This window comes from Amyelois transitella, chromosome 4 (assembly GCF_032362555.1).
Source record: "Amyelois transitella isolate CPQ chromosome 4, ilAmyTran1.1, whole genome shotgun sequence".
Classification (NCBI taxonomy): Eukaryota; Metazoa; Arthropoda; class Insecta; order Lepidoptera; family Pyralidae; genus Amyelois; species Amyelois transitella.
This window is the reverse complement of record NC_083507.1, coordinates 6,589,700-6,614,992: the sequence shown is the minus strand read 5'-3', so window position 1 is coordinate 6,614,992 and position 25,293 is coordinate 6,589,700. Positions and strand designations below refer to the sequence as shown.

The window sequence follows — 25,293 nt, the reverse complement described above, 5'->3', positions numbered from 1 at the left end:
TGTGCTTTACCTCAGTTTGATGCTGGGGTTGATCATCCTTTACCTTTCTTGGAGTTTATATTCGTGTATGGTTTGCCAGCGCAGTTAAAGTGTAGGTATGTACTGTATCCATTGCTTTGACCTTTTTATAATGTATCTTGTACTTGGCTCAAAACTTAAGAGTGTGTTGATTCTTTTAATAATAACGGGGTTTTTTACGCCTTGTTCTTTCGAGCCATCCGATTTTTTTCTTTATTAACTAGGTACTTATAACGTCTTGTATTAGTAAAAATAGTTTTTTTTAAATTTCAAGCTTTAACCTCAATAATTTCTGGGCGAATCTTAGATCTACGCGGCACGTTAAACCTCATTACCGGAATGTCCAGTCGGTTTCTTTAGTCTATTTCGTTGAACGTCCATTCCCTGGATGTAACTTTCACATCATGGTAAGCAATACGCTACCAAATTATTTTTCAACATGAAATGTAAGTATGTTGAGATTCTATAACCGAACGAAGGAAAGTGACTTTACAGTAAGGAATTAATAAAACGAAAAGGATTACAAAATAAAATCGATTAAACTGGAATGCTGCATGGTCGCGTGCCTGCTTTCACAAAACGAGTCGCTTAAAAATGCACGGACACGAATCCTTTGTTTTATGTTGCCAACATTCTTTGACTCAACATTTATTTTATTTATCTATTGAATTTTGCGTTTTAAAGTGCTATATTTTATCAATATATAAGTATATCTTGGCATCCAATACTTACTAACATTAACAAGGTAATAAAATTACGATACCACATGAGGTCGAGGAGGGAGGAATGACCTGGAGGAAACAAAAATTTTCAAGCAACCGGTGTAACTATGTATATTCCAAGCAGGAGTTATCAGGACCATGAGTGTAGTTGCTTCGTTACCCATACCCTAGTCGTGGCCCTTTGCGAGCCAGGCGATCTTGGTGAACTCACCAATCTTGAAATTAATAAACTTGAAAGATTTCGGGTGTTCACTGAGATTATCTTTCTAGATTATCTAAGAAGTATTTATGATTTTTATAAAGAGTAAGTATGTTTTATTCTTTAATTCTGTTACGCAACTTAGCTCCTTTGTCATAATTGACAGTGTCAGGTCATAATGTCGCAAAATGTAACAGAGTTTTATCATCCACGATTTAATAAATTTAAAAGTTAAATACAATGAGTCCCTGCACTTCACAGGGCCGATGATTTAGTTTTACAAAAATGAGCTGCTGTGATAACTGCAGCGACGATAATTTGGAAACCTATGTCGACACACACAGGAAAGAGACATTTTTTGTCGCGTTAGCATTGATCATTCTTATACTAAGCTATCGGCTGTATCGTTGCTACCACCCAAGAACAAGTCTTATATGTCGTGCATTTGGCATGATGTGATAGGTAAATAAAATTCCATTTAATTTTATTGTTTCAACTTTCGCTATTCTAGTCTAGTATAGGGAAGAAAAATATGTAGGTGCCGTCTGTATTGCACGTTGATTGTTATAGTAATCGAGGGAAAAGCTTATTAGCTTGGGATTTTAAGTTAAAAACCAGTTAGTATATCTGATTGACAATTCTGTCATTTAGCCATTCACCAAAACGACTACTTAGAATCGTTTGACAATAGTCAATAGGCTTAATGGATATTTATGACATAACAAATGTAAGACGATATTGTGTATGTGAGTCATTAAAACATATTTTTTCAATAACCTTTATTCAACAAAATATATTTTTTTCATATGTATAAAAATATTCACATTTTATTCAAATAAATTTCAAATATTAATACTTAATGCAAACAACCCTGTTCTGTTATCCTTAGAAGTTTAAACTATAGTTCTGCTAAATATGCTGCTATCTACATTAACGAAAACACAACCATTAGTTATAGGTACATAATCGGTATGCAGGTCTCTAACTTTAGATTTTTCAAACGTGTATGTATGTACATGTGTATTTATATTGCAAAGAGAAGTAATAACAAGTTTAAAACAATCTTCTCTCCATTATGAACCTGCATAATGATTAGTGACATTGACTGTGATGCAAGCGTTGTAAATAATATCACGTTTCTTCAATCGATCTAGTTTATCAACATTTATTTGATCTTTCATCTTGCATTTTTCTGCAGATTATCCTGGAAATAACTTTCTTTGGCTATTTCAAAAAGTTGTGCACTAGTCTTTTCACCAGTTTCACGAACCATGGACGAAAACATACTATTTGGATCTGAGAGCAGAATATGAGGATGATCAAACTCCATCGCCTGCCCGAAATTCATTACTAACACACGGTCAGAGTCCATAATGGTGTTGAGCCGATGAGCAATTGTCAGAACTGTACAAGATGAGAATTGGCGCCGTATTGTCTGCTGTATAAAGCTGTCAGTTCTGTAATAAAAAGCAAGATAAATTTACAATAACTCAGCCTTCAATGGCAATCAATGTAACATACCTGGTATATTTAGATGCAATAACTTACTGAGGATCAACGTTGGCAGTGGCTTCGTCCATAATTAATATTTTGTTAGATCTAAGCACAGCGCGCGCCAAACACATTAGTTGTCTTTGCCCCACAGAGAAATTGGAACCTCCTTCCGTTACTTTGAAGTCGAGTGAAGGAACAGCTGACTTCATATCCACCTGAAGAAAAATCCAGTATGTAAACAAGTGAGTAATATTAAAGTCAAATTTGTAGATTGTAGTAGTAATCATTTGGTTAACCTGTTCAAGCGCTCTCCAGAGGTCATCATCGCTGTAGATGTTAAAAGGATCCAGATTGTATCTTATTGTAGCGGAGAATAGGACTGGCTCTTGCGGAATAATTGAAATTTTTGATCGAAGCTCCTAAAAAATTAAATGATTAATTAAAAACTTCTTTCTTATCCAAGTCAAGTCCAAGTGCGAAATCGTTATTTAAAAAAAAAGACTAATAGTAATCTAAATGAAAAGGTTCATTTGTTGTATGTTATCTGCTAGTGATGCTAGTCGTAACAATCCATGTGATTAACGTAGGTCATATGACCTTAGCGTAGTTCTGGAATCTGAAAAAGGAAGCAAACTCAGCAGTTATTAATATGTACCTGTCTTGCAACCAGGGAAGTATCAATGCCGTCGATGGATATCGTCCCATCAATGTATGCGAAACGGAACAGAGCCGATATTAGGGAAGATTTACCCGCTCCCGTCCTGCCCACTATCCCGACCTGCAAATTATAATAATAGTTTTATATCTTTACAATGTTTCAATATTTCTTATGTAGTTTTGCAGTCATATATGAGATAAATATTGTAGACGCAAACTGAATATCAATTTAATAGTAATTTACATTTTTACTATATATGCAGTTCTGCCCTTTATAATTCTTATCAATCATAGCTATCACTGAATAAGGTTTTGTAAACTTAATTTACTTTGTTTTTTTTTTCCTTTAAATATTTGCTGGTCTCACCTTCCACCCACTCTGGACGACGATGTTTAAGTCCTTGAGAACCGGTGCTTCGTTTGGGGCGTAACGCAAGAATACTCTTTGGAACTCGATGTTACCCGCTGAAGGCCAATGTGCAGGCGCGTTTATTTCTGTTATAAAAATTTATATTATAAAAAAATTGTTTATAAGTGTTATATGCGTATACATACTTTAACATAATAGTCATAAATTATGAGACAGAGGTAACAGTGGAATAAGTTTAAATTTACATAAAGAGTGCTCGTATAAGCTGCAATTGTGTTCAGGCTGCGGCGCAACTCACTCTGAACGAACTACTAAGCAACGTTAATGTGTTTCAGTGAAAAATTTGGGATGAATATAATACTGTCCGTTTTTTTTTAATATTTTATTGTTCAATATATACTTTATACTTTATATAACATTTCATAGATTTATTGAGTATTTTCATTTGAAGTACATAATTATTTAGTAGAAGTTAGATATATTATGTTGCGACTAGAAGGAGAAACGATAAGTGCATCATCTTCAAACGTTAAGTAATCGCCTAAACGCTTAAACAGATAAAGAAAAGGAAGTCCTTCATAACAACTGGATGATTAAAGTTGTATAGATAAGATAAAGGTCTTCAATTGTGGATACTTGTAATTATATAAGGAATGAAGAGTGAGAATATATACTTAAAATACGACTTTTCAAACATTGGTGTCAACATACGTCCTCAAAGTTCAACGTTCGCTTAAAGTAGAATGTAAGCCATTTATAAGTTTTCAGTACAGAAGAAGTTTCAGACTACTTTCCTAACTTTTGCAGAGGTTAGACGGTAGTTGCTTCGAGTAAAACCTGACATCCCAATCTAGTATGGTATCATGGTCATAAGCGGAACATGTTTGAAAGAGGAGAAACTGACTGAGAGGTGAGGTCGTTACCGGACAACTGAAACGTACCACGGACAAAAAATAGAACTAATATAATACCATCGGCTACTTACTGCCTTCAAAGAGGTTTGGCTCGGTCTCGATGCGAGTATACTCGAGCACTCTCTCTACACTCGTGAGCTGAGCGATGAACTCCACCAACATGCGAGCTCCGTGCTGCAACATGGCCGTCAACGTGTTGCTCTGTGTCACCGCTAACCCCACGCTGCCGACGGCTATTGCGTCACCTGTTGCGGAAATATATAAAAGTATTTAAAATCACCAGTCAAGTCAATGTTGAGCCGTAAAAATATTGCAAGAATTTAAAAGGATTGGGCCCTAGATGCGCTTTTTTCTGTTATACATACATTAAATTACGATAGGTTGAACAAAGATTCCTATGGGGGTGAGTACAACATACTTATGCACCTAGTGCGCATATTAATTTCGTATGAAATGCATTTAATAACACTTTTTAATTCATGTATATCTGCTATCGGCATCTGATACTTTGCTAAAGGTATATGACGTTAGGGTATTCAGCACCTTCGTATACTGATGCTATTTACACTATAAAAGTAGAACAAAGATCACCTACCCAAATCAAGATATAAGAAAACAAAGATGACGCAGCTGAGGTATACAAGGCACATCGTGTCCAGATAGAAACCGAAGGCAGACCCGCCGCCCAAGTAGCTGTTCCACGCAGCAGTGTGCAGGTCCTGTCAAATAATAAGACACAGATCAGATACCCATTTTATTTACTAGGTACCTACATAGAAATAAAAACCTGATAACGTATAGTGTGGAGAAAAGAATAATATTGGAAGAATAAAATTATTTTTATTATTTATTTATGTACTTACACCACAATTACACAATAACATACAGGAGCATTAATACATTCATAATTAAATTAATAATAATTATATCTATCAATTATTTAAAATAATGGATCTGTGATCTGTTCTCTATGTTTGAATATTATAAACTTATTCGCTTCCTGACTGCACAGCCTTGCGGCCGCAATTGTAATCCACCAAACATCAAAAGTGTAACAACATAGAACCTTTGACTATATTTTTCGTCGGAAATACAAGTAATAAAATAAGAGAAGTACTAATTATTTTACTAATAGGTAATAAATTGGGAAAAAATATGCAGCCGAATTTTGTAGCAGTTTTGAAGTAAGTATTATAAATCGATTTCGAAGCTTTCCTAGTCGGAGTGCGTCCATAATTGCAAGCTATCGAAGCGCTATGTGGCGTAGTAGTAATTGATTTTATTTTGGGAATTTCGTAGCATAACGTGTGTAGTTTAAGACTAATTATGACTATACTGTTATTTTAACGATTAGATACTTACTTCTTATATACAAGTTTTATCATAATAAGTTTTCCTTTTTAAGCATTGTAACTTTTGGAAGTGAAAAGTTTTATATAGATAGGTTCATAGAAAAGTTTTAGAGAGATAACTAGCATCAACATCGTAGACACTAGTTCTATTTGGAGTCAAATCTACGCTTCCAAATGTTCAATCTATCAGTATAACAATTTGGAAAATAAATATCCAATTAGTTTGTTTAACTACCGGTAAATAAACGTATATTACCTGATGGTTATCAAAATCAGCGATGAGTCTGTGTTGAGCGCCGGCTGATCTTATGGTAGCAATACCGTTCAAAGAAGATGTTATCATTCCGAACACTGGACTCTTTGCTGTAAAAGAAAGTATTTCAATAGGTTAGGTTTGGTCGTTTCGCCCAAGATCGAATAAGAACATAAGTACTAAATTAACAATACTCCTGTTCTGTGTTTGTAGTAATATGTCAACTACTGAAGTATTTGTCATATGTATAATCACATCTTTATCACTTACGGGATAAACAGAGCTGCCAGTTTTAAAAAGATTAGAAGGACACATGCAGCTGTATAATTACATACATACACATAATCACGTCTACATCCCTTGCGGGGTAGACAGAGCCAACAGTCTTGAAAAGAGTGATAGGCCACGTTCAGCTGTTTGGCTTAATGACGGAATTGAGATTCAAATAGAGACAGGTTGCTAGCTCATCGCCTAAAAGAAGAATTATAAGCCTATCCCTCAGTCGCCTTTTACGACATCCATGGGAACGACATGGAATAATCCTATTCTTTTTTTATTGGTGCCTACCATAATTACATACATTATACAAAATTAGGTTTCTTTCAATGTAGGTATGTTCAATATGTTTATACCTCATTCTATACAACGAATTTACACCACATATTTTAAAAGAAAAATATAATAGGAATATATCTCCAGAAGATTTAAGAGTTAAGATTATTTTGATCGCATTCCACTGTAATAAGAAGATTTCGTCTTTATATATTGTATTGCAGTTGAGGGCAGATAAATCCGACCGCTTGTCCATATAAACAGACGCGCTGATTATACATCGTACCCATAGAAACACAAAGTCGTACCCATAGAATACAGGTTTCTCGCAAACCCCACATGAACTATAGTTTTTATAGGGATAAAATACTTTTTATAGGGTACTCCCTGTGGCCTTCTTTAGGGTGAAGCCAGACGGGCGTAATTTTATAAGTTGTGAGTCGCAGAATTTCGGCCGCGTAAATTACGCCCAACCGAATTTCGGTTGAGCTGCCAGATGGACGTAATTTATTCAGTCGCTATCGAGTGTTGATACGGGGTGTTTGTGTCATCAAGTGCGATGGATCCATTGAAAATATTGTGTATTTACGAAGCATATTCAGAAGATACTGAAGATGATGCCAGAAAAAGAAGCTGGGTAAACCCACTCAATAGTGAGAGGCTGATATGTGGACAGTTCCATACATTATATGAACGTGTATGTGCAAATCCAGATATGTTTAAAAACTACTACCATATGCCATTACATGTTTTTCAAGAATTATTACATCACGTAAAACCTTTTATTACTAAATCTCTCCCTCTCTCCCCTCCCTCACCCCGACAGAAATTCGGTCGAGTTTATGCGCGTGAGTCGACAGACAACTCATTTTGCGTCGTCGTGTGGCGCAAACTGCACTTTTGTATGAAACCGAATGCAGCAGAAATTACGCGACCGAAAATACGCGACTCACAACTCATAAAATTACGCCCGTCTGGCTTCACCCTTAGAGTTTTAATTAAATATACGCAAAATTTCAAAGCGATTGGTTTAGTAGTTAATGCGTGAAGAGACAACAAACAAACCTACTTTCGCATTTATAATATTCGTTGGGATAATACGCAAATGTTGCAATGCTACTACCCGTTAGTGATTTATTTCTCTAAAATCAGCTAAAATATTTTTAGTCTCGTGCGATAGAGAAACTTCAGTTACAATATTTGCAGAATTCAAATTACACGCTGAAGTGAAAGTAGGTCGTCAGCAAAATTGATCCCATATTTTTGCCTCAAAATGACTGTTGACTTTTATTACCTACCATTCGAAAATTACTATTTTGCAACTGCTTGCGTTTTCTACTTGATTTATTACTGCAGTTGAAGAATGGTCCTTTTATTTGCCGTTAATTCACGTAATTATACTATGTTATCAATCTGCAGGTGCAATCATGCTGCAAGTCATCTAATATTATGAAAAAGGAAAAGACACTACTACTTCGGGATAATAATTATCATTCCTTTACAGAAAACAATTTCGTAGGAAAAAAATCTTATTTAGAAACTGGTTTCGAAAGTGGCCGAAGGGAACAAAACCACTGAACGGATTTCACTTAAATATGGCCTACAAATAATTATAATGTCGTCAACTACCACAAATAACTAGAGTATATATTATGTACAATACATTTACCTACATGATTTTAACAAATGTTACATTTATTCTTAAGAATAACAAAACGTTTAATAATAAACTTACCCGTTCCCTCCAACCTCTTTACTCCCTGTGCTGTTTTCATGTAAATTTTAACAAAGAAGAAGAAGCAAATAAGCAAAACCGCTGAAGGAATGAGGGTCCAGTACAGCGCGATAGCGTTCAATACGAGGATAGCAACCAGCGTGCTGTAGATTTGGAACACATCCAACAAAGTTCGAGGCAATATTTCGTCCAGAGCTCCCATGTCCTTTGTGAATCGGTTCAGAATACGACCTGAAATATTTAAAATTATGTTTATTCAGAACTTTTGCTCAATATCCGTAGAAAATATGTAGTAAATATTAATTTTCGTTTCATCTTGAATACGTTATCAAAGAAATCTGAATAATATTGCCTAATTTTTAAAAATCCTCGTGTTCCTATCGGATTTCAAGTCATATTTTTAGTAAAATGAAGGAAAGATAATATATTTACAAAGAACATAGGATTAGCCACTGTTCTAAGTATACGAGTACTTTATATAAGGTACTTATAATATATAATTTATTACTTAAATTCGGACGTTTATAAGTGTATCTTCTTTTAATTATTCGCTGGTTGACTTGAAGAGATCCGTTATTGGTATAAGTTAACCTTTTCGTACAATAAAGGTATAAGAAACAAGTAATATTTTTTATTTTATTAGTATTACCTGAGGAGCTAGTATCGAAAAATCTCATGATGCCCTTAGTCATGGTGGAGAACATTCTGTTATGCAGGTTCTTAGAAGCAGATACGCATAGACTCACAAATGGAAGGACTCTGAAGTGTGTGAGTAAGATGCAAGACACCACTATACAGCCATGGATGATGATGTATTGTCCCGTAGTGAACGGTCCCACTTGTACGTCTAAACCTGGATCTGGAATGAGAGGAATACTTTTCAAATTGTTACATGGTTTTTATTGGAGGTGAATAGGTATACACCAATTAAAATAATCAAAACTTAACAAGGTAATATAAATTAAGTACTGAGGTCTATGATCGATAAAATCGTTCTGCTTCCAGAACGATTAAATTAAAGTCTTCACTTAAAAATTTGTTACTCTCTTTTTTATGTTAGGTGAATCCCATATTCAAATTCAAATTCAAACTTTTATTTGCATAATATGAGTACAACAATACATATAATAAAACAGTAAAAATATTTTGTCTGTACATTAAGTATTATTGACTGAAATGGATAGAGGGACGCTTGGAATTAATAATAGAAAGTTTTTTTTTAAATTTTTTCTGTCTCTATGATCACGCTTAGGTATCTCCGAAAGTACTGAACCGATTTACTTAAAACTTTCACCAATTGTTTTGTTTTAACTCAGAAAAACATTTAAAATTTGTTTCATCAAAATCGGTTCACTTAATTCTCACGCAAAAAGATTTTTGGTTTGTTGGTATACCTCAATCAAAAGAAATTTAAGTGAACTAAGAAATAAAAATTTGTTGTTCATATTTCTGTGCACATATTCGTGCTTAGTCTATTTAATCAAATAACGTACAAACAGAGATAAGAAATAAATCTAATTAGGTTTTGGTGATGTGATGTTATCTTCATATCAAATCAATCGATACTTTGTTAAGTTATTACGAGTATTTAGGATAGGTATATTGTGATCGGCGAAAACTAACATTTAGTATGGAGGTTCTTGGGGACTGTAGAGAGCAATTATTCTCATTAGTTCGTGAGGCACTGAAAAAAAGATTAGTTTACAATAAACTGAATAATGATTATGTAATAGAATAAAAAATAATAAGGTATAAGGCTGTTTGCGGATCATGCGAACTTGTCCCGATTTAATTCAGTGTAATTTTTGCTTTATATAGTTGAAAAATCCTTTCGATATATTTTTTATTATTAGAAGTCCCTGCCCTGTAGTAGGTTAATATCTAAAGTAAGTTTATATACATATTTCTGTTTTTAAAGACATTTTTACATAGTTTTATATTGAAAAGTTGTTTCTTTACTAGTGGTACCTAGTGGCAATTTGTTGAATATACTTTATTACTGTAGTTATTTTATGTAATAAAAATACTATAATAGAAATTATGTTTATAGTGCTTTCATCAGTATCAATGTATCAACTTGTTGATTTTTAGATAGATACATAATTAAAAATATTTGTTGTAAAATAGGAGTTTACTTTAGGACTTAATTAAAGCAATGATCTTATTTATAATCCGCATGTCCGTTTAAAGGTTGCTTTAGATAATCTTATCAAAGAATTTGGATAAAAAATTATGACCGAACTTTGATATTGGATATATCATGATATGCCTAACATCAAAGACTACTTAGTGTATATAAAATACTAACCCATATCTTCTCCATCTAATCCTTCTTCATATATAGCCATCTGGTTAGACCTAAAATGAAATAATTCAAGTATTATTATTTTAAGCGATTTACCGATAGGTATTTAAGGTGTTCGTTTCCTAAATTCTTGAAAATTAAGGTTAGGATATAATATTTCATAGCGCAAAAAGGATTGTTCTCAAAGCAATTGCAATAAACAACAATGTGTGCGAATGATGCCGCAGGCAAAACCAAAAATCAAACGTACACGTATCTTAGTGACTGAATTTGGTACAGGTAAATACAAATTTAAATTACTAAGCTTAATAAGCCATTGGAAGATAGCATGGCTATGATTCGGCTCGTATAACTGGCAGGTTGATAGAGTCATGAGTGGTAATGGTAGTACCTTTAAGGAAATCTGTTGAAAAAACTTAAATGCAAAGATTACGAACCAAAAGCTAACCCAGAAGTCGACGGCCGCGGCACTAGCAGCAGCCAGTAAGATCATCAACACTGTAAACATGATGAAGCACACGTTTCCACCAGACGTGAAGTAAGCGCTGACGACCTCCCATCGTAAGTTCCCAGACTGTCTCTCTTCATCTTTTATCTTCTGAGCTTCAAACTCCTGTGGCTGTTCTGCCTCGTTGACGGAAGATTGAGTTCTAAGTAGCTTTGGTCTCTCTTTGTCTTCAAGACTCTAAAAGTAATTTTTAAAATAATATGCGAAATAAGAAACGTCTTTTATTTGATTAAACTGAAGTGCTCTGATAAATTTCTGTTTCGAAAATATTAATTTTGTGAACATCGTTAGGTAGGTACTAAAAAAAGCACTTACAATAAATTCATAAAATTTCAAAGGCAGAAGGACAGCTACAAAGACCTGATCAAAGTTCACTGTAAACAATAATTTAAAGGTTTTAAATATAAAGGTTCACTTACAACTCCTGAACCTACACTCTCGGTGTCCTTGTCTTTACCGTCCTGCAGCGCGGTCAATAACATGGAAAACTCTTTGCCTGAAGATGCTAACTCGTCGAAAGTGCCCATGTTCTCAACTCGCCCCTTAGGAATAAAAAATAATATTTAACAAGCGTTTCGTAACATACCAACGCAAAAGTCAATTATATTTTAAGTACATAGCGCAAAATACCTACATTATCATAACGTAATGTAGTTACACTATAAAATTTTATAGAGCATAATATTTTTTATCCGTGACGCCCATTACCGATTTATGATAATGGTAACTTTTTCTACATATTACTTTATATTATTGGTTTTCTTTAATTACTTTAATGCTGTGTGGTTCTCGATACCAATCGGAAGAAGAATAGGACCACCCCATCTCTTTCCCATGGATGTTGTAGAAGGCGACTAAGGGCCTATCCCTTATAAACTTATTTTAGGCGATGTGCTAGCGACCTGTCACTATTTGAATCTTAATTCTATCATTAAGTCAAACAGCTGTACATGGCCTATCAATCTTTTCAAGACTTTTGGCTCTGTCTACCCCGCATGGGTAGACGTGATTATATGCATGTGTATGAGTTGTTTTGTAAGAAAAAGAAAAAAACTCAAATAGATTACCTATTTGATTAACGGGTATTTTGAAACTTTTAAGTAGGTAATACAAATAAACAGAATAGCAAAATCACCTCATTCAACACAATAATATGGTCGGCAGCTTTAAGGAAATGTATTTGATGCGTGACGAGCACTCTGGTGCGCCCGCGCAGGTACCCGTTGATGCAGCCCTCGAATAGTTGGCGGCCCACGTTAGGGTCCACCGCGGACAGAGGGTCGTCCAAGAGGTACACGTCCGACTGGATACAGAGAAATAAATTTTAACCATGAATGAACATAATGTTTTTTTAATACTTGTTTACGTATCGACGCACGACACAATTTCACTATATTTTATCTTTATATGTATTCTTAAACATTTATTCTAACATTTTTACCTTTTTTTGATAATTATTTTTCAAAGGAATCTTGCAAATTTAGGCAACTGGATGTAAAACTATGATCCAACAAGGGTTATGTCCCCCTACAAAGGTTGCGGAGGTCAAACGGGAGAACTTACCAACGCCAGAATCTTGTGCGTCTGCAGGTTTCAACCAGTAAAAGTAAAAACATGCAAGATCAAATATCAACATTAGAATTTTATTACGAACTCCCCGTTCGGACAACAAATAAGAAACCAATTACCCACCTCCCTGTAGACGGCGCGGGCCAAATTGATTCGGGCGCGCTGCCCCCCCGACAGCGACACCCCTCGCTCGCCCACCAGTGTTTGGTCGCCGTAGGGGAATTGCAAAAAGTCTTTTTCCAGTGCACATGCTTTGCAAACCTGATAGAATAGATTTTTTTATTACTTTTTAATTCTGTGAACATTCTGTGACATACCTGTCTCTCTTACCAGGCAACGTTTGTAATTGACAGTGTTTTTATGAAATTGAAACATAAATGAAAAACAATATACATACCCTTCTATATTTCTGCACATCATATGGCAATCCAAAAAGAATATTCTCCCGAACGGTGCTAGGGAAAAGCCACGGCTCCTGACTCGCGTAAGAAATGCTTCCTGGTATTACGACGCTCCCGGTAGCTGCTGGTAGCTCCTTCAGAAGTAGTTGCAGAATGGATGACTGTTTGAAATAAAACAAACGGTACTTGAATTTTAAGGCGAAGAGAAAGATGGAAAGAAAGATAACTCAAAAACAAATGTACTCATGTTTTTCTTTGTGTGTTTGATTGATATTATCGGTTTTATGACTTCATCATTATCACAAATAATTCTGATGTAAAGGAATATCTTTATTGGTAATATCATGAAATCATGGTGTAAATTTCAAATTCTGATAATTACCCTCAGTGTACGATAATGTACCTTTTTAATGGTGAAGAATTTTCATGATCGGTTCAGTATTTCGGAAGATTAACCCTTACAAACTAACAATCAACTCTTTATAATATTAGATTAGATGAATTGTTGGATTCTGACCTTCCCAGACCCGACGGCTCCTATAATGGCGCAGAGCTTTCCCCGGCGCAGCCTGAACGAGATATTCTTGAGAGCCAACATGTTGGGGTCGCCGGTCCAGCTCGCCGTGACGTCACGAACCTCCACGGCGAACTCTCCTGGCATCGACATGCTCCGACGGAATTTGTTGCCGCGATTTATACCTAAATGTATCAACCACGACTGTATAAACATACTTATAACACCTCTCTTTTTGCATCGGAGCATGCAGTATAAAATAATACATATAATCACGTCTTTATCCCTTACGAGATAGACAGAGCCACGTTTTAAACCTTTTTAAGACTGACTGAACGAAGCCTTCATTCAGCTGCAGGCTTTCTATGGCGTATTGCAGGAATTGAGATTAGAATAGTTTGCGACATGATCTTATTCTACAACTTGGCGTAGAGAGCTGGCGTACTCGTAGGTATTCTTTGACGCAAATGCTTTACACGCATTTTTCTTTGGCACTGGTTTGTTCCATTAAAATATCGTATTAACAAACATGTTTAAAAAAACCGTGCCGTGTGGTTCCCGGCACTATTACAAAAAAGAATAGGACCACTCCATCTCTTTCCCATGGATGTCGTAAAAGGCGACTAAGGGATAGGCTTATTAACTTAGGATTCCTCTTTTAGGCGATGGGCTAGCAACCTGTCACTATTTGAATCTCGGTTCTATCATTAAGCCAAATAGCTGAACGTGGCCATTCAGTCTTTTCAAGACTGTTGGCTCTGTCTACCCCGCAAGGGATATAGACGTGATCATATGTATATGTATATGTTTAAAAAAACAGTTTATTGTCTCGTCAGACGATAATTGATAAAGATTGGTATTTCCGAGATAATGTGGGAGTACCTACGTAGTTACCTACTACCGCAGATATCCACCTACTTAAAAGGTAGATGATCTAATTATTATCACAGATTAAAGTATCAAGCACGTATCACGCTATCAGCGCTTACCATTAGTAAATACTGCATCGGAGTTGCGGTGATAAGAGAGAGGCGTAACAGTTTTGTCGGCGCCCGAGAAACTGGGATTTTTGAACAAGCGGGCTGTCGGCGCCTCCGCGCCCGCCGCCAAGTCGGGCCTGTCCTCTGTAAATTAAAAAGCTGCGTTTTGGCAACAACTCGCCATTCGAATTCCTCGTAATATGTACTTTATTTTACTAGATAGGGCATGGGTTGAACCTATTTGTTCTAGAAGACCGCATAGTGATACTACATTATAAATATACACTCATGGTAAAAGGAATGGCACGGGTGGTTAAAAATATTACCCAATAGCAGAAATTCTTGAACTCTTTTGATGGATACCAGCATCTCAGCAGTGAAACTGACTACGAGCGGCAAGAACAGTGTTATGTTAAGCTGGGCAGCGGTCATGAATTGTTGTAGAGGATATATCTGAAAGACAAATTGATAAAAACGCGTAGGTTAGGTAGCTACACAAAAAAAGTTTATCGCATAAGGAAAAAGTACTTAATAAAAAAGATGTGAATACATTTAAGTCAGCTATGATTTCATGTTTGAACAATAATATTTACTTAGTGTGACTTTAAGTTTTGAAATAAACTATTTTAATTTATTTTGCCGACAAAGTCTAAACTCTTAGTACTTACCACATTAGCCGTCATCGAGTTCCCTAAAAGAACAAATGTCATTATGGTGATGAAGAAAGCCGTTCTCTCGGTGAACATCATAAAGCCTAAGAACACGGTTCTCAAGAATGTGGCGATGCGAACTTGTTTCAATTCATCGTCTCTCTTTTGGCTAACTGTCTTCTCGAAAGGTATTTCCCACGCGTACATTTTGATTACCTAAAAATTAATAACTGAGTTGACCGTCATGTTTGTAATCACAATATATCAATAAATTATCCATATTTCTAACTCATACTTTGATAATAAGTGACTTATATAAAATGCATGTGGCTACTAACTTGAATTCCAGTTATGACTTCGCTCATCACTCGGATTCTCTCGTCAGTTTTGTCAGCTATTTTGAACCTGGTTCTTCCGATTATACGACTCAGGAAAGCTAAAATATTGGGAAAACTACATTTCAATACTTTTTTGACAAGGAAAAAATATGGCTCTACAATTTATAATATAAAATCAGCTGTTCTTTACATTTGATCCCAAATCTTTTGTTATCAATTTGTGTTATAGGTTTAACTTAATTTTAATTGCACACAATGCCATTAAAAGCAGCTTAGAGTATAGGCCCATTCATCTAGTGCAGCTTTTAGTTTAATTTATAATAGGTTAAGTGAAGCGGATCGTCTTTCTGTTCCGTTAATTTCTGTGTTTTTTATTTAATGGTATATTTTTAAGAACATTTTCTTTTTATAATCACCTAAATTATTAACTAGGTACCTTGTATAGGTAGAGCGATAATTATCAGAGCGGCCAAGCCAATCAGAGCCGCGTATCCCGCTTGCATGTAGCCCAACCAGCACACTGCCGCCAGCTGTATCGGGATGATCCACACGTAGTGCAGGAACAGAAACGCTAGATCAAAGCGCTGCAGGTCATTGGACAGTAAGTTCACCACCTTGCCTGCCGCCGTCTCTCCAAGAGATGCGTTGTTCATTCGCATTATCTAAAAATTACGTGGATATTTTTCTTCATTTATGTTATTGTGTACCGTGTAAGAGATATTCATGATTTTTACCTCACTCATAACTTCTTATAATGCAATATACTCATAACTATATACCTCGGTAGGTATAGGTATCTCGGTGGCTCATTTTATAAACCTACACAAGAAGTTTCTTCTTGATATATTTGCATTTGGTTGAATTTGCATTTAATGAAGATAATGAATTCCGGTAACAATTTGCTTGCTTAATCTCTTATTAAAGTGAAAATAAAACAGGTAGGTACAGAGTGCCAGACACGCATGTAGGTACATTTGACTATTGAAGAATAATGTTGTAATAAAATCAAATGGGAAAACGAATCAAACCTTTCTGAACATAAGAGAGCTGGTAGCGATTCTCAGCTTCATTCCAAATTGTTGGCAGTACAGTGCTCCGTGGTGGTTGAAGAAGGAACCAGTCCAGTTGGCAAAGATCATTCCCAGGGCGTAGTACATAGCGGTCTGCTGGTCGATAGGTGAATCCGGGGACCAGTACAGCAGCAGCTGCCCGAAAAGTAAAGGGGTTGCTGTTCTGTGTTCAAGGAGGAGAACGATGCCCGAATTTAAAATATGGAAAAAGTGCGTAGTTTACTTCGATTTATATTGTCTTTTTTTTAGATTAGTTTATTTCACACTAGCTGCACCCCGAGGTTTCGATCGCTTGGGAATTTCTCGATAAAAAGTACCCTGTGTATAATTTTTTTTCATCATAATCCATCACAAACATTCATATTTATAAAATTATATTATTAGTCTAAGATAAATTCTAGTAATTCTAACTTCTTATAAAACTAAGGCACCAAATATCTTCTAAGCCTAATCTATTTCAATATAAATAATACGAAGACACAAATGATCTCTAATCGCTTACATAATTAAGCGTGTAGTTTATTTTTCGGAAAAATGCTGGGTCATCATAATATCTTTATCGTGCAGGTTATATTCATTAAAATACAATAGCGATCTAATTTCCATTATTCTGAAAGTGCACTTTGTAGTTTATTAAAGAACGTAAATTTTGTGGGCTTTTAATGTACATAACCTTTTGTTATTTTCATATGAGTAAATTGTAAAATGATTTGGGAAACTGCTAATAAACTGGGGATCTGTCACTATCTGAAATTCAATTCCACCAGAGGCCGTTCCGCTTTTTCGAGACTTTTGGCTCTGGCTATCCCGTAAGGTAAAAAGGCGTGGTTATAGAGTAAGTAACTCATAGTAATACATAGTTTATTTTTTTTCTTACCTAAGAGCAGTGTATATAAATTGCATTATTCCTCCAGGGATGAAAGTCCATAAAAATGTCTTCGCTAAAGCTTTTACAAAGGATGGTGTGCGGCCCGCGGCTCTAGCGGCTGCTTCTTCTTTAAACCAATTCCTGTGAATAAAATCACATTATAATAGGTACTTTAAAACCTCCCAAAATAGTCCCGAAACATATTAATTTGACATTGTAAACTTAAAACTGAGATGCATTTAATTATGCTTTCGATGACACAAATCCGGAGATGAGATTCGATTCAATCATGTTAAGGCTCATAAACTATGGTAAAGTTCCCGGAAAATAAGTTGACCTAAGTAGTAGTAGTAATTTTTCTATCATACATTCATATAATCACGTCTATATTTCTTGCAGGGTAGACAGAGCCAGAAGTCATAAAAGACTGACAGGCCATGTTTAGCTGCAATTCTGTCATTAAGCCTAACAAGGCTTAATGACAGAATTGAGATTCAAATAGTGACAGGTTGCTAACCCATCACCTAAATCCCATCACCGAAGAATCCCAAGTTTATAAGCCTATTCTTTAGCCGCCTTTTACGACATCCATGGGAAAGAGATGGAGTGCTCCTATTCTTTTTTATATTAGTGCCGGGAACCACACGGCACAAAATATAGTTAAGAAATTTTTCATATAAGAATCACAGATCAGAATTTTGTTCAACTTTAGTGCCGGGCACTATATTTTTGCTGTGTTCAGTGATGTATAATATATTTTTATTAAATATCCAACCGTAATAATTGTAAATAATTGGGAATGCACTGTGATAACATTCGAGAAATCTAAATTGCAGAAATACATTTACTAATATTTCCTTTTCTTGGAGATAGTTTCATCATAATGATATCTATATTCTAAGTAATACAAAGCTACTTATATTTAAAAAATACAGGCTCATCTATAAAATTTCCCGTGATACATTTAGAAACTTATCAAAATATTTATTATTTTCCTACTTTCGAAAGTAGGTAGGTATGTTTTCAACCAAAAACTAATTTAATGACATTTAAATTAATATTGATAGCTAGATTCTTCTTAGGTTACATGGAGGGATACGAAATCTTAAAAAAATCTAAACGCGAAAAAATTTCCATCAGTTTTTTATTATAATTACTATAAGCTCGTAGAAAAGGTGCAGAAAAATTAATGTACATTATGTACAAAGGTACATATGTATTGAATATAAATTAAAATTGGAAAATATTCTAATTATAAATTATCATACATATTTATAAAACAAATTATATCTGGCCAGTTTCTCTAACATAAAAACTAGTTTTTGGCGTGGTATAAATATAATTTTAATCTAGCCTTCAATTAGGTTAATGAATTTTATCATAATCCTATAACTAGGTAGGTTAATGAAGTTTATCTTTGATAAAACTTAAATAAAAAAATTATGTCCCTTTTAGTAATTATATCTCTGTATTATGAGAACAACTACTACTAGACCGAAATTCAAACTGTTAACGACTTAAACGTGGAACGTGGTATTTAGAGAATTACAACCATCTGTGATCATTAATTTATTATTGAGGTATCCGAAACAAAATAAAAAAATTCGGTCTTCAATTCGCGCAGTAAAGAAACAATTCTTCTTTTGGTGTGTGTGTGTGTGTGTGAAAAGTGAAATGCGCATTTTAATATGTTTTTTTTGTGTTTTCATAAAAAAAACTTACTGTTCCAACATATCTCCCACATTTTTTGAGTCGTAAATTTTCTTCGCCGGTTTCAAATCGTGTTCCTCAAGATCTCGTCTGTTGCCATTATAGAACAAAGGGAATGTCCAACAATACAAAAACCTAGAAAACACTCCCGGAGGGGACTTCTCTGAAGGTAGTTTTTTGTTTTTCTTTTGGTTAGAATCACGACCAGTGCTTTTGACACCCATTGTATTTACTTATCATATAATATCACAATTATAATAACAAAAAAAAGACTATTAAAAATATATCTTTACGAAACACGTATTAAAAAAATTACATAATGTAAAGCAGCCGCGGCGTAAGTTTCACACAGACTGATTTATAATCGCTTGTAGGCGCTCGTTGATATTTACTTATATTCCACGATCTGTAAATAACTTTTAATCTCTCTTTAATTGAGCAGATAACGATTAGCTGCTGTGAACGTGAAATATATTAAAATGCCTTATTTGTTTAGAATCAAGACAAATACCGTTGTTTCTTTTTATTTTTATTTATCCTACTAATATTATAAACAAGCTGTGCCCGCAACTTTGTCCGTGTGGAATAGTTATTATGGGCATCATTGAAGCCCTCAAGGATGTATAATTTTTCCCGTTTTTTTTCATATTCCATTATTTCTTTGCTCTTTACAATTGAACCGTGATGTTATATAGCTAAAGCCTTCCTCGATAAATGGTCTATCCAACGCAAAAAGAATTTACAATTCGAACCAGTAGTATCTGAGATTAGCGCGTTCAAACAAACAAACTCTTCAGCTTTATAATATTAATATAGATGCGAAAGTTTGTGAGAATGTCGATATGGATGTCTGTTACTCTTTCACGCAAAAACTACTGAACCGATTACGATGAAATTTGGTATGTAGGTAGCTAAAGACCCAGAATAGCATATACCTATAGGCTACTTTTTATTCCGGAGTTCCCGCGGGATTGATAGGGTTTCTATGCGGACGGCCTCTAATGTGATATATACTTCAGAAAATAAAACAATGCAAAAAAAACATTGTTTATTTAAAAAATAAATATTTTCTTTCTTCTACAATCTTTTATGCATCGAACAATGTATACCTTTACCAACTTCAGAATATTTATTAATCTTTAACAATGGAATGGATGGAATCCAATAGTATTCTTTATAGAATATTAAATATATATTATACCTTTAATTATTTTGTAATTCTTTTATAAAAATACATACGTATGGTCACGTCTTTATCTCTTTCGGGGCAGACAGAGCCAACAATGATGCTATTAAGATTCAAATAGTGGCAGATTTCTAGCCTGACGACCTAACAGAAGAGTCCCAACTTTATTAGCCTTTCCATTTCAAATCTCTAGAATTGACTGGTTTTAATTTATCAGTCAGTCATTCAGTATCTTCTTTATTAAAATAAGCTTATTTAACTCTAAGTTTTTAGCAGTTTCCATCACTCAACCATGCAGGACAGGCCATAGAAGTATGTACCTTCAAAGGAAAATATATACCTCAAATCGGGCCAAATATCTTGTTTCTTAATAATTAGTTTAAGTTAAATTTAATTCTTGCAGAGCACACATAAAAAAATCAATCTCATTATAAAATTGTACGTTCATTTTTAAAATATTTTTGCGTACCATATTTTCTCATTGTATTAATATCTCTGAAAATATTATACGATCTAATGGATTTCATTTTTTTTACTTGATTTGTCAACGACTGTTACAATATTTCTAACAATACAACTTTTACGAAAATCTGAAAATACGTTAAATTTTGGTGATTACCTCTAGTTAAACGCCCCGTCGTCTTCTTCTTTCTCTTGGCTTTTTAGCCTCGATTGCATCCTCACCTCTCTGGAGAGGACCCCGGGGTATGCCGTATGGACCCTGTATTGGGTGAGTCAGGTTTTTACACGAAGCGACTCCCATCTGACCTCCGCAACCTTTGCAGGTAAACCTAACCCGATCTATGGTTACTCATCCAGTTGTCTGAATTTGCAGGTTTTTTCCCCCAGCGTAAAAACATCGGTTAGCATTCAAACTAATGTACATAATTTTCGAAAATAGTCATTATACACGTCCGAGGTGGGATTCGAACCGGTGCCTTTCTTTTCATCGCGCATTTTAAGCGTGCACCTTACCGATTCGACCACCAACGCTCTACGTTGTTTTACCGATTGTATTGATAGTATATAAGCAGATATCTCTGCGACACAATTTGACAAAAGTAAAACGCCCCTTCGTCTTACCTATCCATATCCCATGGGCTATTCCATGAATAAATTTCCATGTGGTGCAAAATTTCTTAAAAAATTATTCATTTGGTTTCACCTTAATGTACATATTTGTATGGAAGTATGGATGATGTATTAGCTATTATTTATTTATTCATTTAGATGAATGAAATTTACTAGATCATAGAGCGCATCTGATAAGGCGTTGCTTTCCAAGTTTCAGTTTTAGCAGTTTAATTGTTCTTAAACATGGTCATGATGATGAGGATGAGTGAGAAAAAAAATTATCTGAATATCTACATATAATATTTACATACTCATTAACCATCATACATTAAACTAAGTGATTTCTTATTACACCGCTCAATGATTCAATAAAATAAAAGATATTAGGTAAACCTACAATGAATATGAAATGACATCATTAAATTCCAGATAAATAATTACTTCGCAGTTTCTTAGCATTAAGTATAAACAATAATGGATCTTATTTGTACCATCAAAACTATGAGTTTTCCTACATTTTTTTCTTTCAGATGATTTTCTTATCAGCCGTATTTACGATACGCTGTGTATCGAATCAAATAGATAACAACAGTTTATCGTTTAATATATTACTAAGGTCTTACTGGAAAATTTTATTTCAGAGTATTGTATGCCAAGTAATGATTGACTGTGAGTTTGTTCTTTTTCAAATTAGTGTGTATAAAGTGTATAAAGCACAATAAACGTTTTATAACAGTATATTAATAACAGTAATTATTTATTTCGTGAAGAAAGAAGGTTCTTTTAAAATTCATACTTTAATCCAGATGTAAAATGCAGTATATTAGTTTAAAGTAAACATATTACACAATAAGGTGCAATTATATTGATAAACTAACTGCAGAACTTTTTTATATTTGTTAATTTCTCAAAATTATCTTTTTATTAAACCATAATGTATTTTATTATGAGGAATGACACGTCCCGTGTAGATATCCATTCTATATAAGTATCCTAAATAATAAAAGCGAAAAGGACGCTTAGATAAAACATGTTGTAATTATTATGAAATATAGAAAACTAATACATGTCACCACCTGTTGTATTTTCTGGTTCATATAGTCCCTCATAACTAGATTTGCGATATGAATTATTATCGTGTAGATACATACGAACTGCGAGGCGATACAAATCTTTTTAAAACCTTTTTTAATCCAATAATCTCTTAAGATACACGTGATTACGATAAAATCTTCAAGAAGTGTTAAATAACTTATGTAATGATAAAGAATCTTGTTGCTTTTCGTTCGCCGACAATTTCAAGACATAAATTTTATTGACTAGTTTTTAAGTTGAACCAAGCCTCACACAACTGGGAAAACTACATTCAAACCGAGAAATAATTTTAGTACAAACATACTGTCAAAACGGACGATGTGAATAAAAAACAATACTACCGAACCCTTGAATCGGTGCAATTTTTGTGTTTGTTCGTTGTCGTGGCACCCCCTTTGTTTCGTCTCAACGTGTTATTTTTAGACAAAAGATGTGACGTTTGAAGCAGCCCGTTCCATTCCATCAGGTGACGACTTGCCGCTTAATTTGATATAGAATACTTGAACTCTAGTATACCGTGTCACATTACGATGATGTATGTACAGCTATCTTCTTTTTTATATTGGCGTTAATCCCGGTTACATTCTAACTTCGCTGGAGAGATGCCTGGGGTTCTCCTTTGGACCATGACTCTATTTTGGGTAAGTAACCAATACGCAGCGACTGCCGTCTAACCTCTGCAGGGGAACGTAACCAGTATTGGATCATGATAGATGTTGCACTAGATGAATGTGTCTCTTCTTTAGTCGCCTTTAAGACATCTATGTCTTATGATAGGATTCTTTATACCTATTTATATACTTAAATAAAGTACACGTGTAATTTGTCCCGTGTTTTTTTTTATTTTGTAAATCAGATATTAATCATTATAACTACTAACTAAAACTACATACCTACTTATAAAACAAAAAGATGATTACAAACTAAAGTTAAATTTACAAATTGTACAGTTTCTGCATAGTATCAACTTGTGAGAGTGTGTCAGAAGGCTGGCAGCATTATTTAATTTTTTAATATTATTTATTTATATTTTTATAGAAATATGGTGTAAGACAATTTATCAAAATGATTTTCAATATCAAATGACAAAAAGAATCCTACAACCACGTAATATCCTTTACGCACTACAACAAACCAAGTTTCAATACCTGAAACTGAACAGCCATTAATTATGTAAGGAATCAATATGCCACGTGTCTACGCCATTACATTAAGTGTTTTTTATCCTTAGAATATTTATTACAGAAAGGATCGTTTTACCTGCTTGAAAAGTTCGTAAATTTTTACCAGTTTCTGACCATTTACCTTAGAAGACCGGCTAGTCATTGACCCACTAAAACTTACCATGCAAGAAGAAACGGATTTTGTTATATAGACCAAGGTCGTCTGTCAATAATAAATGATGGTGCGTGGAGTAAAATCGCCATTAGGGTTACCATACAAAACACATCTAGTAATGCAGGTATTTAGGGCAAGAATTAGGTTTAGTAGATAACTTTTTACAGACAAAATATGTTTCATCTATTTTTAATTATAATAATCAGTTACTTACCGTTGCTTAGTTTTATTGATAAGTACATATGCTAGAAACGTATCAATACTATTCTGCATCTTAATCTAATCATGTAACAGCTGCTTCTTATCCTGCATAGATTGTAAAAGTCAATCAAGAGAAAAGCATCCTTTGATACGATGGTTTAGCAAATTGTCACATGTGAACCTCTTATTTATTACCAAGCCATATGGTTGAAAGTGACCTTTGAATATTTATGAGATTGTTGGTTTGGTCTGCCCCACAAGGGATAAAGACGTGATAGTATAAAATTAAGTTAAACTGTCTGTAAGTCTGTACTATCTCCCAGTAATGGATAAGACGTGATGTGACCTAATACATGTTTGTGTGATATAAACCTAAACTCCTGTCCTCTTTCAACGACAAATTAGCTTTGTGTTTTAATTGACGACTTACAAAAAACTCGAAACAATATGAACCTTATATGTGTGTGAATATTTCAAAACTAAGGTGATTTTCTCAATTTAGCGGTTTAAATCTTACAAGTACTAGGCTAACGTTCTAAATACGTGGTAACCCTAACCGGTATGGTGGTCGTTGGTGCGGCGGTGAATGCGGCGGCAGCGAACGCCGCGCCGCGCCCGCCGCAGCCGCAGTGTGACGCGGCCGCCGACTCGCCCGCCCGCGCCCGTGTGCCACACTGCGCTCGCTGCACCGCAACCCTTACGATGCTCATATAATCTTCAAAACCAACACTTATCATGTGTCAACCTACAGACTCTGTGCCTTCCACATACATCACCATATTAACAAGAGTGAAAGTGTTCCAATAACAGTGCATGAAAACTACAAATTAGTTAGGTCACCAATTTAAACAAAGTAAATACTCAAAACACTATACAAATTTTACAAGTGATCGAACAAACAAAGAAATGTGTTTACCAAAAGTAACGTAGCAACACTCTGCAATACAGGTTTACCTGCTTATTATTATAGTTATGTAACTTCTTATTAAAATTTGTTTCGGTTAGGGTTACGGGTGACCTCGATCACTCAAAACAAGAACAACAGAGACATCTGTTATTTTAATATGTGTTAGAATGTAAATAAATAGTTAATGATCTTAAATGTATGAGGAGGCTCGATACTTCATCTCGCGAGATTTGAATTTACCCGACTTTTGTTATAAGCATTCGCCATATTGATAAAGGGTTGAAGACAACAACAACTTCTAGTACCGGTGGCT

General features: G+C 34.6%; 1 protein-coding gene across 2 annotated transcripts; it reads right to left on the bottom strand.

Moving 5' to 3' along the window:
- Positions 1-1,709: 1,709 nt before the first annotated feature.
- LOC106138692 (ATP-binding cassette sub-family C member 4) lies at positions 1,710-19,555 on the bottom strand. Of its 2 annotated transcripts, XM_013339925.2 has the most exons (25): positions 19,192-19,555; positions 17,479-17,610; positions 16,560-16,764; positions 15,968-16,193; positions 15,532-15,629; positions 15,212-15,409; positions 14,870-14,996; positions 14,553-14,687; positions 13,567-13,748; positions 13,046-13,210; positions 12,772-12,909; positions 12,215-12,382; positions 11,499-11,621; positions 11,009-11,256; positions 10,575-10,624; positions 8,916-9,125; positions 8,267-8,497; positions 5,983-6,089; positions 4,970-5,093; positions 4,446-4,619; positions 3,458-3,585; positions 3,089-3,211; positions 2,730-2,852; positions 2,488-2,648; positions 1,710-2,396 (listed from the first exon to the last, which is right to left on the bottom strand). In XM_013339925.2, the coding sequence occupies exons 1-25, from the start codon at positions 19,401-19,403 to the stop codon at positions 2,117-2,119; spliced, it is 4,068 nt and encodes a 1,355-aa protein (XP_013195379.2). In that variant the 5' UTR covers positions 19,404-19,555; the 3' UTR covers positions 1,710-2,116. The 2 variants fall into 2 exon arrangements, with proteins under 2 accessions (XP_013195379.2, XP_013195380.2); XM_013339926.2 differs by lacking the exon at positions 19,192-19,555 and having other exon boundaries at positions 16,560-16,736.
- Positions 19,556-25,293: the final 5,738 nt, after the last annotated feature.

Excerpts from the sequence above, each read along its gene's own strand:
- LOC106138692 (XM_013339925.2), bottom strand. The coding sequence starts at position 19,403 with ATGGGTGTCAAAAGCACTGGTCGTGATTCTAACCAAAAGAAAAACAAA. Across the intron at positions 11,622-12,214 it reads ATATTATTGTGTTGAATGAG|GGGCGAGTTGAGAACATGGG; the intron begins GTGATTTTGCTA and ends TTTATTCCTAAG. Across the intron at positions 2,649-2,729 it reads TCTGGAGAGCGCTTGAACAG|GTGGATATGAAGTCAGCTGT; the intron begins GTTAACCAAATG and ends ATTTTTCTTCAG.